At 40.1% G+C, this 13,673-nt stretch overlaps 1 protein-coding gene across 6 annotated transcripts in view; it reads left to right on the forward strand.

Annotated features, from left to right (window-relative positions):
- Positions 1 to 13,673, forward strand: part of LYN (LYN proto-oncogene, Src family tyrosine kinase) — a 115,143-nt gene that overhangs the window by 69,661 nt on the left and 31,809 nt on the right. For all 6 annotated transcript variants that reach the window (XM_027577290.2, XM_027577312.2, XM_027577307.2 and 3 more), the window contains exons 9-10: positions 6,899 to 7,081; positions 9,031 to 9,107. In XM_027577290.2, coding sequence (XP_027433091.1) covers positions 6,899 to 7,081; positions 9,031 to 9,107 — 260 coding nt within the window. The remainder of the gene's footprint in view (positions 1 to 6,898; positions 7,082 to 9,030; positions 9,108 to 13,673) is intronic.

Genomic DNA, 13,673 nt, shown 5'->3' on the forward strand with positions numbered 1-13,673 from the left:
GCCACTCAGGTTTTGCTTGATATATTTTCATTTAAGCAGACTGCATTGAAATTAATCACCAGCCAACTTGCAAAATCAACCCCATGCATCTTTTTTTACCAGCTTCCATTTTGTGGTACTTAGGTGCTCTTTAGCAAATTAGGCACACCTGAAAATAGAGCTTTCTCAGATTGTCACCCCAACTGTCTTTAACTGTGCCAAAGTGGCACTCTTCAAGACATTCTTTACTTTCAAATGAATTTTTTAAAAAAATCATTTGCATCTGTAATGCCAACCCAAAACTCCATTAGTAGGTTAATTGAATACTGAATAATATCTTGGTAAAGTACAATTTGATCGGTAGCACCAAATAAAAACCATGCCTTTAGTGCAAGTTGGCAACCTGCCCTGTTGCTTAAATACCACAACCCCAAGGCACCAGTAAGTGGGAGTTACTGCCATTCTTGAGCTGTGCTCTTGACACAGCTGTTTTAGTGACTGTTCATCTCAAACTCCCTATCAGCATTTTTAATATCTTTAGCAGCTGTGCTATTATTTCCTGATAACTTTTCCCCTTGGGGAAAAGTAACTTGGAAAGCATTTTTTTCTTCATCCTTTAGCCATAATTTTATATGATGTAAAAGTCTCAGTGAGTTCCATTGTTCGACAGAGAGGGAATAGTTTTTTCTTTCACTTTTATTGCTGTGTCATATAACAAGCAGACTGGAAAGTATGTACAGCACAAATAGTCAAGATCACAAACAATTACAAAAGGAAAACTGATGTGGTAGATCCTGACTGAGATCACACGCTGGAAACTTGCCAGCACCCAGAAGCCCCCACTCATCCCTTCCCAACACCAACCTCGCCGTCCCCCAAAAGACCGTCCCCCAAAGGCAACTGTCATTTGGACTTTTGTGATAATTTCCTTTTCTTTACACTTCTTTTACTTTTGTATATGGCGGTGTGCATCCTCAAACAATATAGTTTAGTTTTGCCTGTTTTAAAACTTTATATAATTGAATCATACCAAATGTACTCTTGTATTATGTCTCGCCTCTTCTGTTCAGCATTATCATTGTGAGATGCATCCGTGTTTTTGGGGTGTAGCTACAGTTCATTTACTTTCATTGCTATGTAGTGTTGCATTATATAAGTACTCAAGTGGTAAGAAGCCTTATCCATTGATTTCACTATTTATTGATGGAACTGGACATGTTCCCAGTTTTAAGCCACTATGAACAATTCTGCCAGGAACATTTTTGTACTGGTGCAAAGATATGTGACTTTCTCAAGGGTGGCCAGGAGTCTGTTTGCTGGATCATGGGAGTATGAATCTTCAACTCTCCTAAATACTGCCGACTCTGTTTCCAAAGTGCTTGTCCCAGCAAAATGTACAAGAGATTTCAGTGTGCCATTTCCTGATCAACAGAATTGTATCTAGAAGGAGGTAGGCCGCAGGTCAGCACAGCCCTTGTGTGTGTGTTTGGGGGAGGGGGCACTCAAGGTAATTGCACTTGAAAGAAGGCTGCTCTGTCAGCATCCGCCATGGGCCCCTGGGAATGTTGGTAAAGATCGAAGCTTCACAGCTGAATTTTACTGATGCTCAGAAAAGAGCACAGAAGAAGGCCTTGGGGAGCTGCCCCAGTTTCCTTGGGGAGCTGCCCCAGTTTCCCCACTAGGGTTGTATGCTCACCAGCACTCACATTGTCAGGCTTTGTCATTTTTGTTGAGCTGGGTGGTGGTGTCTTCCTATAGCTTTATTTGCACTTCTCTGATTACTAATAAGATTGAGTTCTTTTTACATGTTTCCTAGCCATTTGGACTTTTTAAAATTTAAATTCAATTAATTAACATACGATATATTATTAGTTTCAGAGGTAGAGGTCAGTGATCCATCAGTCCTATATAATACCCAGTGCTCATTACATCACATGCCCATCTTAATGTCCATCACCCAGTGGACTTCTTCTTTTTGAAATGTCTATTCAAGCCTTTGCCTATTTTTCTATTTTTCTTATTGATTTATAGGGATTCTTTACATATTCTGGACACTAGTCCTTTGTCAGTTACATGTATCAAAGAGATTGTATTTTCTCGCTGTTTGCCACTGATACACTCATGTCACTGAGGATCTATGTATAAACTTTCTTTTGCATTTTATATAATTTATTTTTTGTATTTATTGTGAGAGGATAGTTGGCACACAATGTTATATTACTTTCAGATGCACAAAACAGTGATTTGACAATTCTATAAATTACTCACTGCTCACCCTGGTAAGTGCAGTTACCATCTGTCACCACATAACATAATTGCAATATTATTGACTATATTCCCTATGCTCTACTTTTCATCTCCATGACTTATTTATTTTATCACTGGACGTTTGTACCTCTTCATTCCCTACACCTATTTTGCCCTTCCCCACACCCCTTTCCCCTCTGGCAACCACCAGTTTGTTCTCTGTTGAGTCTGTTTCTGTTTTTTGTTTGTTAATTTGTTCTGTTTTTTTAGGTTCCACATCTAAGTGAAATCATGTGGTATTTGTCTTTCTCTGTCTGACGTATTTCACTTAGCGTAATGCCGTCTAGGTCCATTCATGCTGTCGCCAATAGCAAGATCTCATCTTTTTTATGGCCGAGTAAATTCTAGTGTGTGTGTGTGTGTGTGTGTGTGTGTGTGTGTACCACTTCCTTATCCATTCATCTACTGATGGACACAGGTTGCTTCCATATCTTGGCAATTGTAAATAATACTATAATAAACATAAGGGTGTAATAAACATAGAACTAATGTTTTCATTTTCTCTGGGTAAATACCCAAAAGTGGAATTGCTGGATCGTATGGTATTTCTATTTTTAATTTTTTGAGGAACCTCCATACTATTTTCCACAGTGGCTGCACAAAGGGTTCCTTTTTCTCCATATCCTCACCAACACTTGTTATTTCTTATCTTTTTGATACTAGCCATTCTGACAGGTGTGAGGTGAGATCTCACTGTGGTTTTAATTTGCATTTCTCTGATAATTAGTGATGTTGAGCATCTTTTCATATGTCTGTTGGCCATCTGTAAGTCTTCTTTGGAAAAATGTCTGTTCAGGTCCCCTACCCATTTTAATCAGATTATTTGGTTTTTCTGGTGTTGAATTATAGAAGTTCCTTATATATTTGGATATTAACCCCTTATTGGATGTATCACTTGCAAATATCTTCTCCCACTCAGTACGTTGTCTTTTCATTTTGTTGATGGTTTTCTTTGCTGTGCAAAAGCTGTTAATTTTGGTGTAGTCCCCGTAGATTAGTTTTGCTTTTGTTTTCCTTGCCTGAGGAAACATATTTATGAATATGTTTCAAAGGCTGATGTCCAAGTGTTTACTGCCTATGCTTTCTTTTAGGAGTTTTATAGTCCTAGGTCTTATATTTAAGTCTTGAATCCATTTTGAATTTATTTTTGTGTATGGTGTAAGAAAGTGGTCCAGTTTCATTCTTTTGCATGTAGCTGTCCAATTCTCTTAACACCATTTATTATAAAAACTATCTTCCCCCCATAGTATATTCTTGCCTTATTTTTCACAGATTAATTGACCATAAAAGTATGAGTTTATTTCTGGGATCTCTATTCTGTTCTATTGATGTATGTGTCTATTTTTGTGCCAGTACCATACTGTTTTGATTACTGTAACTTTGTACTATATCTTGAAACCTGGGATTGTGACACCTCCAGCTTTGTTCTTCTTTCTCAAGATTGCTTTGACTATTCAGGGTCTTTTGTGGTTCCATACAAATTTTCAGATTATTTGTTCTAGTTCTGTAAAAAAGACTGTTGGTGTTTTGATTGAGATTACACTGAATCTGTAGATTGCTTTGCATAGTAAGTTCATTTTAACAATATTAATTCTTCTAATCCATGAGCATGGTATATCTTTCTATTGGTTTGTGTCATCTTTAATTTCTTTCATCAGCGTTTTATAGTTTTCAGAGTACAGATCTTTTACCTCCTTGGTTAGATTTATTCCTAGATATTTTATTCTTTTTGGTACAATTATAAATGGGATTGTTTTCTTAATTACTCTTTATGCTACTTCATTATTAGTATATAGAGATACAACAGATTTCTGCTTAATTTTGTATCCTGTAACTTTCTAAATTCATTTATTAGATTTATTCCTGTAACTGAATACCTATGTATAAACCTTTAGACAAATTTATAATGAATCTTTTTTGTTTTAATTTTTTTTAATTTTTAATTTTTTTTATGATGAAGTGTACTCTTAATCCCCATCACCTATTTCACCCATCCCACCAACCCCCTCCCCTCTGGTAATCATCAGTTTGTTTTCTACAGTTAAGAGTCTGTTTTCTTGGTTTCTCTCTCTCTCTCTTTTTTTTCCTTTGCTTGTTTTGTTTCTTAAATTCCACATATGAGTGAAATCATATGCTATTTGTCTTTCTCTGACTTATTTCACTTAGCATTATACTCTCTAGCTCCATCCATGTTGTTGCAAATGGCAAGATTTCATTCTTTCTTATGACTGAATAGTATTCCATTGGATGTGTGTGTGTGTGTGTGTGTATATATATATCTCACATCTTCTTTATCCATTCATCTATTGATGGACACTTGGCTGCTTCCATAGTTTGGCTATTGTAAATAATGCTGCTATAAACATAGGGGTGCACATATCCCTTTGAATTAGTGTTTTTGTGTTTTGGGGGTAAATACCCAGTCATGAGATTCCTGGATCATGGGGTAGTTTTATTTTAAATTTCTTTGAGGAACCCCCATACCGTTCTCCACAGTGGTTGCACCAGTTTGCAGTCCACCAACAATGCAATAGGGTTCCTTTTTCTCCACATCCTTGCCAATCCTTGATGTTTTTTGTCTTTTTAATTTTAGCTGTTCTGATAGGTGTGAGGTGATAGCTCATTGTAGTTTTGAGATAATGAATCTTCTTGGTTCAAATGCAATGTTAAAGGACTTTTGTTGGTGGAATTTACTTTTAATTTACTCTTAAGGGCTATAAGAAAGATCATATTGTGTGTAATTATGCATTTAAATGGAAAATCAATTTAATAGATTTATGATTCCGTTATTTTGTGTAGGTTGTGGCTTTTGAAAATAACCTAGTACAGTATTTTGTCAGCTTTCTGTTACTGGCTTATCCATACATTCTAACACTTACTTTGTACATTGCATTTTTCATTTTTCTGTACAACACTGCAAGCTACTACTATGTACAAATCAAAGTGAAATATAAAAGGAAAAGTTTTAACAGAGTAATAAGTGTTAATGATCAGAAGAAAAGTTAGTAAGTATGGTCGACTGTTAGCTGTAACTAATACTTTTTCTGGCCCATTTGAAAGTGTAGAAATAGAGATATAATTTCCTTTAAAAAATAATCCCTTTTGTAAAGAAAGATACATATTCATTCACAAAATGAAACAAAATGGAAAAGAACAAAAGAAAGTAAAAGTCACTCCAAATTCTACCACCCAGGGATCATCATTGTTGATGTTTTATTGAGCATGCTTCCAGTCATTTCTGTATTCTGTACAGACACAGGTGATTATGTGATCTAACAAAGAGACCAGACGCTAGATATCACCATTTCGCTGGGCAGGTAAAAAAAAAAAAAAAAGAAAAAAAGCTGTAATACACCAGGTTGAGCAACCCGCAGGGAACCTGCTGCTACTCCTTCCTCACCTTTTCCTTGCACTTCCAAGAGAAGTGCGGAAAGAGAGGAGAGGAAAGGGGAACGTGATTATCTCTATTTCTGCTTTGCCAAACCACTGAGAAAAGGCTTAGAATTAAGCACGCCATTGGGGCAGGTTCCAGAAAAAGGGACCTTGGGGACACTATAGGAAGGAGTTAGTATTTCCCAAAGTGCATTTCACAGGGTATGAAAAGGTACATGACAGTGTTTTCCTGTAGTCAAGAAGGTGTGGGAAGTGCTGGCGTTATCCAAGTCTGACAAGTTTTTTCACTGCGGGACTCTGCTTCTGCTGTATCTCTTAGGTGGGGGAGGGGGAAGCAGGCGGTGGTTCCCAGACATTTCCGTACAGAAGCCTTTGCTCATGGAGAGTCACCCAAGTCCAGTTCTCTTGGAAAACTTGGGGAAACGCTTATTTGACTCTGGTATATTATACTTCAAAATTAGTATATATAATTTTTTTTAAATGCAAACCTTTTCGGGGCACCTGGGTGGCTCAGTTGTTAAGCGTCTGCCTTTGGCTCAGGTCATGGTCCCGGGGTCCTGGGATCGAGTCCCAGATCGGGTCCCTGCTCGGCAGGAAGCCTGTTTCTCCCTCTCCCACTCCCCCTGCTTGTGTTCCCTCTCTCGCTGTGTCTCTCTCTGTCAAATAAATGAGTAAAATCTTTTAAAAATTTTTAAAAAATGCAAACTTTTTTTCCTGATTACAAAAAGGATACGTATCCATTGTAGAAAATTTGGTAGTTAAAGGTATTGTGAACACAAATGAAATCACTCTAATTGCACCATTGGAGATGGCCAGCATTTGGCATATTTTAGTGTGTTTTCTTCCAGACCTGTATGCGTGTGTGTGTGTGCGTGTGGGGTGTGTAAGAGTATACCGAGCCCTATGCACTTTTTTTTGTTCTTGGATAAAGAACATTTTATTCATTAGAGGAAAATCTTTTCTCCATGATGGAGTGCATTTGGAGGTTTTTCCAAAAATATTGCTTTATGATACCTTGTTGATTTTGGAATAATTTTAGATTTTTTTTGTAAAGATGGTACAGAGAATTCTCAGACACCCTTGACTTGGCCTCGCCTAATGTTAACACTGTCTAGAGTTTTGTGTCAGTTTTTTCTATCTATAAATTTTCTTCTAACTCTGCATGAAGTTTTTGGTTTTCAGTTGGATAAAACATGCCCTCTCTTCTGCTGTTTTTTAGGTTACTATAACAATAGTACCAAAGTGGCTGTGAAAACCCTAAAACCAGGCACTATGTCTGTGCAAGCTTTCCTGGAGGAAGCCAACCTCATGAAGACCCTTCAACACGACAAGCTGGTGAGGCTCTATGCCGTGGTCACCAGAGAGGAGCCTATCTACATCATCACTGAGTACATGGCCAAGGGTGAGTGTGCCCCCAAACACAGGGCTTTTGAAAGGCTTCAAGCTCCAAAAGTAAAACGTTTATTTTTTAAAAGGATTTTTATTTATTTATTTGAGGGAGGGAGAGAGAGAGAGATCATGAACAGGGGAGGGGTAGAGGGAGCAGCAGACTCCCTACTATGCAGGGAGCCCCAGTGGAGCTCAATCCCAGAACCCTGGGATCCTGACCTGAGCCAAAGGCAGACACTTAACCGACTGTACCACCCAGGCGCCCCAAAGTAAAGCATTTAAATGTTCACAGAATGTTCCAATAGTTTTAATTCCAAAACAGCATGCTCACTACTGAAAAATCAGAACACATGGGGAAACAGAACATTTTCGTAAACCACCTCACCAGAAATATTACGCGTATTATCTGTATTATAAAAATAATGTATAATCTTTCTATTTTCTCTGCATTTGTCTTCATATTCATATTAGCCGTAAGAATCCCATGCAGTACATAGAAGGTCCCTAATAAATATTTGTCCAAAAAATACATATTTCAAAGAAGAGAATTTTTTTATATCTTTAAAACGGGAGTTCTCAAAATCCTAAAATGCTTTCATTTTCCTCTCTAGCATTATCTAAGTGTTCAGGGTGTCACTTTAAAATGTGTACATTTTTAAAACTGTTGGAGGTTACGTTCCTCTGTCATCAGAATCACTGAGGAAGAGGTATCCAGCAAACATGTTTTCTCCAGCCGATATTACCTTCAGATAACAGGGTTTGAATTACTACCCTTCTTCCTCCAGGTCAGTTAGAGATACTAACAAACTGCCAAATGGTTCTTTAAAAATCTTTAGAAGGAATGAAGGAAGAAAAGAAAGAAACATAAACAATAATAGCGAATTAAGAATCATGTATCATGGAGCTCATAGTGTGATGTCACAACTGAGTAGATTAGAAAGATGAATATTACATTTTCTTGTTTAATATATGTAAATATTTCAGAATAGCAGTCACTCAGGTCCTTTCAAAAAAAGGATGTTGTTTAAAAACAAAAACAAAAAAACTAGCCCCTATGGCTTAGGTTGCTATAACCCAGAAACCAGGCTCAGGATCAGACACTTTGTAGTTCAGTAAATCCTTGTTGAATCAAGCAGCTAGTCATATTTGGATCATAAATGGAAATATGAGTTTCTTCTCATAACAATACTTAGCCTTTATTGAGTACTTAGTGTATACCAGATTGTTCTTGATGCTTTCCCTGCGTGATCTCCCTTAATCTTCTTAGCAATCTGAGGGCTAAGTACCATTGTTCTGTGTTGAGGATGAAGTAGCAGAACATTTATTGAGCACTACTGCTCACCACGCACCATGGCACGTGCTTTAAATCTGTCCTCACGAGGCCTCTGATAATAGCTAGTAGGACATGCCCTCTTTACAGGGACTAAGACATTACGGGTAAGCAACTTGGCTAAGGGTGACACTTTAAGTTCTAGGAGAAAAAGCAGGTCTTGTTTTAGAGATGAAGCCTTAGGAAGTAGGAGGGTTTATCAACACACTTTCTCATTGAGCACCTACAGCTTGCACTGACTTCGGAGAGCGGCGAGCCTAGCCCAGTGCCTGCTCCAGGCAGGCCTGCTATGAGGACCTGCTGGTTTCTGTCTCTGAGCAGCTCTGAAGATCAGGCGGCTGCAGTAAGTGGATTGTGGCGGCAGGTGCAAAGTGCTCTGAAACGAATAGCTAGAAAAACAGTGTTCCCGTCATCTGTTCTTACCTGGCCCACATGCCACATCTCACATCAGGTCAAAGGTAACAGCTTAGAGGGGACTGCATTTGACCAGAAAAAGGCACTCTGGCCATACAGAATTGTAAAGGCAATCATTCTATGTGTTCCCTTGCTAATAGTAAGGATCGTTTGACTTTTGTTTGGATTTTGGTCTTGTGTGTTTGAACTACACTCACTGGTTCCTCCTCTGTCAACAGGCAGTTTGCTGGATTTCCTGAAGAGCGATGAAGGGGGAAAAGTGCTGCTTCCAAAGCTAATTGATTTTTCTGCCCAGGTGAAGTATTAAAAATCCAGGGTGCATGTAAGTTCTTGAAGACCTCCCTGCTTCAGTGTCATGATGTTCCAGGGAGAAAGCATTTGTGTTTTATGTTTCCCAGCAGTGGTTCTGAGAAAAAGGCCTTCCAAAGTGCACTTCCTTGGAGACAGTGATGGGTGTTTCACACTGAAGGAGTGTGTGCGTATGTTCAGGTCTGACTTGGATGTCATCTTCCCTAAAACAAGGCAGCCTCTTATACTTATGTTCACGTCTGCACCAGCTAGAGAGACAATGAGGCGGAAGGGGTCACTCTGTGCTCCATTTTGGAGGCTCAATCCCGAGTGTTCTGAGCACAGCACATTCTAAATGATGCGCATGTGGTATTTAAGTTACTAACCTAAGGTACAGGTGCTTTTAAGTCCTTAGTATTCTTGAAAACAGAGGAACTATATTCTTTTCCTTATTTACCCCCTTCCAATCCTTTTCGTTAGATACGTCTTTAGGGTTCTAAGAAATATTCATTTATAATATTTCTAGTACTAGCCTAGAAGTTGCAAGTTTGTTTAGTTTGTAATCACACATTTCCTGAAGTGCGTTTAAGGGCAGAAGAAACCCAGCAGTGTACCTGGTGTGTCAAGGAAATGCACGTTTGAATGATGCCAGCTACTGACTATTAATAGCCTAATTGTATCTGTTAGTCATTTTCAGTAATTTGCTTGTTTTGTTTCTCGATACTGGCCATGGTAATTCATGTTGGGAAGGCCATGTGCCATAAAGCCTAAAGTAGCCCAAGGGACTTCCAGAGGTTCCAAGAAAGGGTTGCCTTTATGATCTTCATTTCTTACTCCCATTTCTTCCCTCAGACCCTCTTTAAGATGGGAAATTGATAAGGCCTTCTTGGGAAGATGAGATCAAAGGAATGAATTAGTATGAAGGTAAAGTCCTTCAAGAGAGGATCAGAACACATATTCAACAGTAGAGTATCGTGGGCAGAGTTGGGGTTCAATATCCGAAGACTGGCGTGTGTCGTGGCTTGTGGCTCTGACTCGAGAGCCATAACCACTCAGGAAGTCTTGCCTCTTTGGGTTAGTTTATTCACCCATCAAATGGGAATGGTAATTCCAGTTTTCAGGAGATGTTGTTGGGGGTCTAATCTAATCACAGACTGGCATGGACACAAGAACTTCAGAGCCTCTTGGTGGAAACTGAGGGAATCTTGGGGATGACAGTCCCCATCATTCTGGTAAAGGTGTGTGATGAAGTCACCCAGCTCAGCCCCCATCTCATCCACCCAAACTTGGCAAGCTTTAGTAGATTCCTTATCTGAGTAAGAAATTCAAAGGTGATCTGGAACCCCACCATCTAACATGGAATGAAGCAAGATTACTGTGGTAGCACTGGCGGAAGGGAAAGAGTCCAATGGCCCTGACTTTACTCAAACTCTCTACACTGGCCCCTGCGAGGATCTATGGACTCCAAGGGTTCCAGGACCATAGTTTGAAAACCACTGCTCTGCAGCAAGAAGAATGATTACTTGGAGGATGCAGCTCTAGATCCTATGTAGATAAGGAGTCAGAAAATGGAGAAAGCAGATGTTGATAAACTTGTCACACTTGACATTGATAAAGAAGACCCTTGATTGGGGCGGTGAGTTAGGCATCCCCTATGGATGAGACACTTGGGGAGTGTAGTGAAGGTTTGTTGCACCCAGGGGTGAGAAGGGAAGGGGGCTGACAGGGAAAAGGGGGCCATGCGCCTGGAGACCTGAGTGGTCATAGTTCAAGTGCAGCTGAGGTCTGATCTATGTGTGCCTACAGTTCTATAGGGTTATACAGGGTCTACAGTTATATGGAAATTATGCACATCAGGATGTGTACCATACCTGGAGAAGGACTTTAATTTGTCACATGGTATTTTTTATTTGATTTTGCATGGCTGACCTTATAAAGCCTTATCTCGACATAGTCAAAGTTTTTAAGGTCCAATTCGGGATCTCTGTATCCATTCTTTAACTTTCTACCTTACTACTATTGCTAAAAAAGGTAACTTTTTCTAACTTACGAATGAGTGGGGGAAAAAAGTTGCTTTCTAAAACTTTGTAATTTGCAAGGGAAATTATCCCAGAGCCTGAAATTGACCATGACTTTCAAATTGTAGGTTCCAGGTGGCTTCAGTTGACTCCCCTGTCAATTGTGGTGGGGCTGAGCACACGCCCCCCCCATGACAGGAGGGGCTCAGGAGAATCAAGGCCACCACCAAACCAGTGTTCCAAATCCACCTCCTGCCGGATAAGCTCTTGTTTTCCTGCCAGGGTCTCTTTCCCAGCAGTGGCCCCTGGGTAGAACAAGGGGGGACATCCAGTCTAAGTGCATGGAGGGTGAAGTGACAGGGAGAGTCAGCAGGTCAGCACCACCCAGGATGTCAATAAGCATGTGATTCTTCACAAAATTCATTTTTTTTTCAACCAAATAGGATCTCCTTTTGAGTCCATCTTTATTCCTGGTGCAAACCTCACCCAGACTCTTCCCCAATCCTTCCCTCAAGGTGGACCTCATGAGACCCCATGTTGCCCCACCTTTGATTACCATCTGCTTCATGTGCTTGTGACTTTTCTTGTTATGATATTGATAACACGAGAAGAGGGCCTGAACCTTGACAAGAAGGAGTGGGGCCTGCACGCCTGAAATCATGTCCCTTACACATCGGCTTTCTGTTGACCAAACCTGATGCACATTCCCACCGCAATATTGTCATTTCCCTCCGCAATATTGTCAATTCCCTCTGTGACCGGTGCTACCCACACTCCTCCGAAATTATCTCTCTATACAGAAAGTCATCTCTGCATTTTTTCCCCTTTTTCTCTCCATCATGTGCCACCAGTTAACTCCATCACTTCTCCCTAACGGATAAGATGAGAATAATAAATACTAATAATGCTGGCCCAGGGTGATAGAGGATACCTGGTGCCCACATACTGGAATAATCCATCCTCTCTATACCTTCATCCACTTGACTCTTTAGAGTGGACATAGGGTAAAGCAGAAGATTCGTATAAGTCCATATTTGAACTCTAAACTAAACAACAAAGTACTAATTTGTACTTTCTTCTGTTAGCATTGTCAGTAACATCAAAGAGCACAAGAGGATATAATTAAACTCAGCTGTTTTTCACAATGAGGGGTAGAGAGTAGAAGGAAACCAGCTTACTTAATCTCAGCCCCAGAAGGATGAGGGAACTGGGGCGGGGGGCAGGTGAGGGACAGCACTGGGACTTTTCCCACAGCCTCTCATCAGCCTCTTCTTACCTCTCCCCACGACCTACTTCCCACCATCCTCCCCTTACACCAGTCGGGACAGGAAGTGGGTGAGTGCACATGACAACCTCTCGGTTCATGTGAGAGCTGATTTCATCACTTCCTGTCTCGGGATGAGTCCTCAAAAGCTCTTCTGAACCCAAGTGCAATTCACTCCGTGCAACCTGTCCCTTGGCTCACTCGCCTCCCTCGGCATTTAATGGAGAGGGAGAAATCCCAGCTAAAGTAGATCTACCAGTGTTTTCCCTCTGGTGTGAAATGAAGTGATGTTGTGTTCTTTGTGCTAAAATCAGAAAATTAGCCCTTTGCGGAGAAAGTTTGATACTTTCAGAGCAGAGAGACCTTTGCCTCCTGCAAGAGAAGAAAAATGAACTTGAAAAGGCAGGGGGTTAAAATCTGTGGGAATTCCCTTCAAGGGAAGTAGAAGTGGAATCGTAGACTTGTACAACTGAGGGGACAGAAGTGGGAAATTCACAACTGCAAGATGGCGGTCAGAGAAATCATCTTGTCATTCAGGCCAAGTGAACCAAAGCATTTCTTGCTCTTTGGTGGCAACATCACTGAAGGGCAAAAATTACCAAAAATGAAATGGACAATTGTGTGTGAGTAAAACTGCAACAGAAACAGAAAAGTCAGTTTTTGTTACAGTCGTGACAACAAGTACCCTTTCTCTAACTCCTTCCAGTTGATAAAACACTTCTACGTCCATTATCTAATTTGAGCCCAACTACCTTGACAGCATTTATATCTTTATTTACTACATTTTCCAAATGAGGAGGTGACCTTGGGTTTATCTAAGCTTACAGAGCTAGTGGCTGGAATTGCTGGACTCGGTCCTGGGTCTTCTGACTTTAGATAACTTGTTCTTTCCTCTGCACTGTCTCACACTTGCATTCCAAGGTCAGAGTTGCTCCTAAGATCATTTTGTACCTGATACCGCACTGATAATGCATTTTTACCCCTCAGTGGGTTTTGCTTATCAGAATTAGAGATATATAGCTTCCCCCCGCAAAAAAATCTCTATTCACAAACATAGATCTTTCTTTCACATAGTGATTATGCTCAACTGTATTTTGCCCCCTACATTACATTTAAGACACATTTTTAAGTTGGAATTTGGTAAACTGAGGAAGCCCAGAAATCTCCGTCTGTGTAATTCTCAACCTTTTTGAGTAGGAAGGCCACTTGCCATCAGAGCTTTTAAAGTAGCCCCTCATTATAGTATCTGCTGACTGAGAAAACAAGACATAGGCTGGGAATCCCTTGCAAT

This window comes from Zalophus californianus, chromosome 4 (genome assembly GCF_009762305.2).
Source record: "Zalophus californianus isolate mZalCal1 chromosome 4, mZalCal1.pri.v2, whole genome shotgun sequence".
Classification (NCBI taxonomy): Eukaryota; Metazoa; Chordata; class Mammalia; order Carnivora; family Otariidae; genus Zalophus; species Zalophus californianus.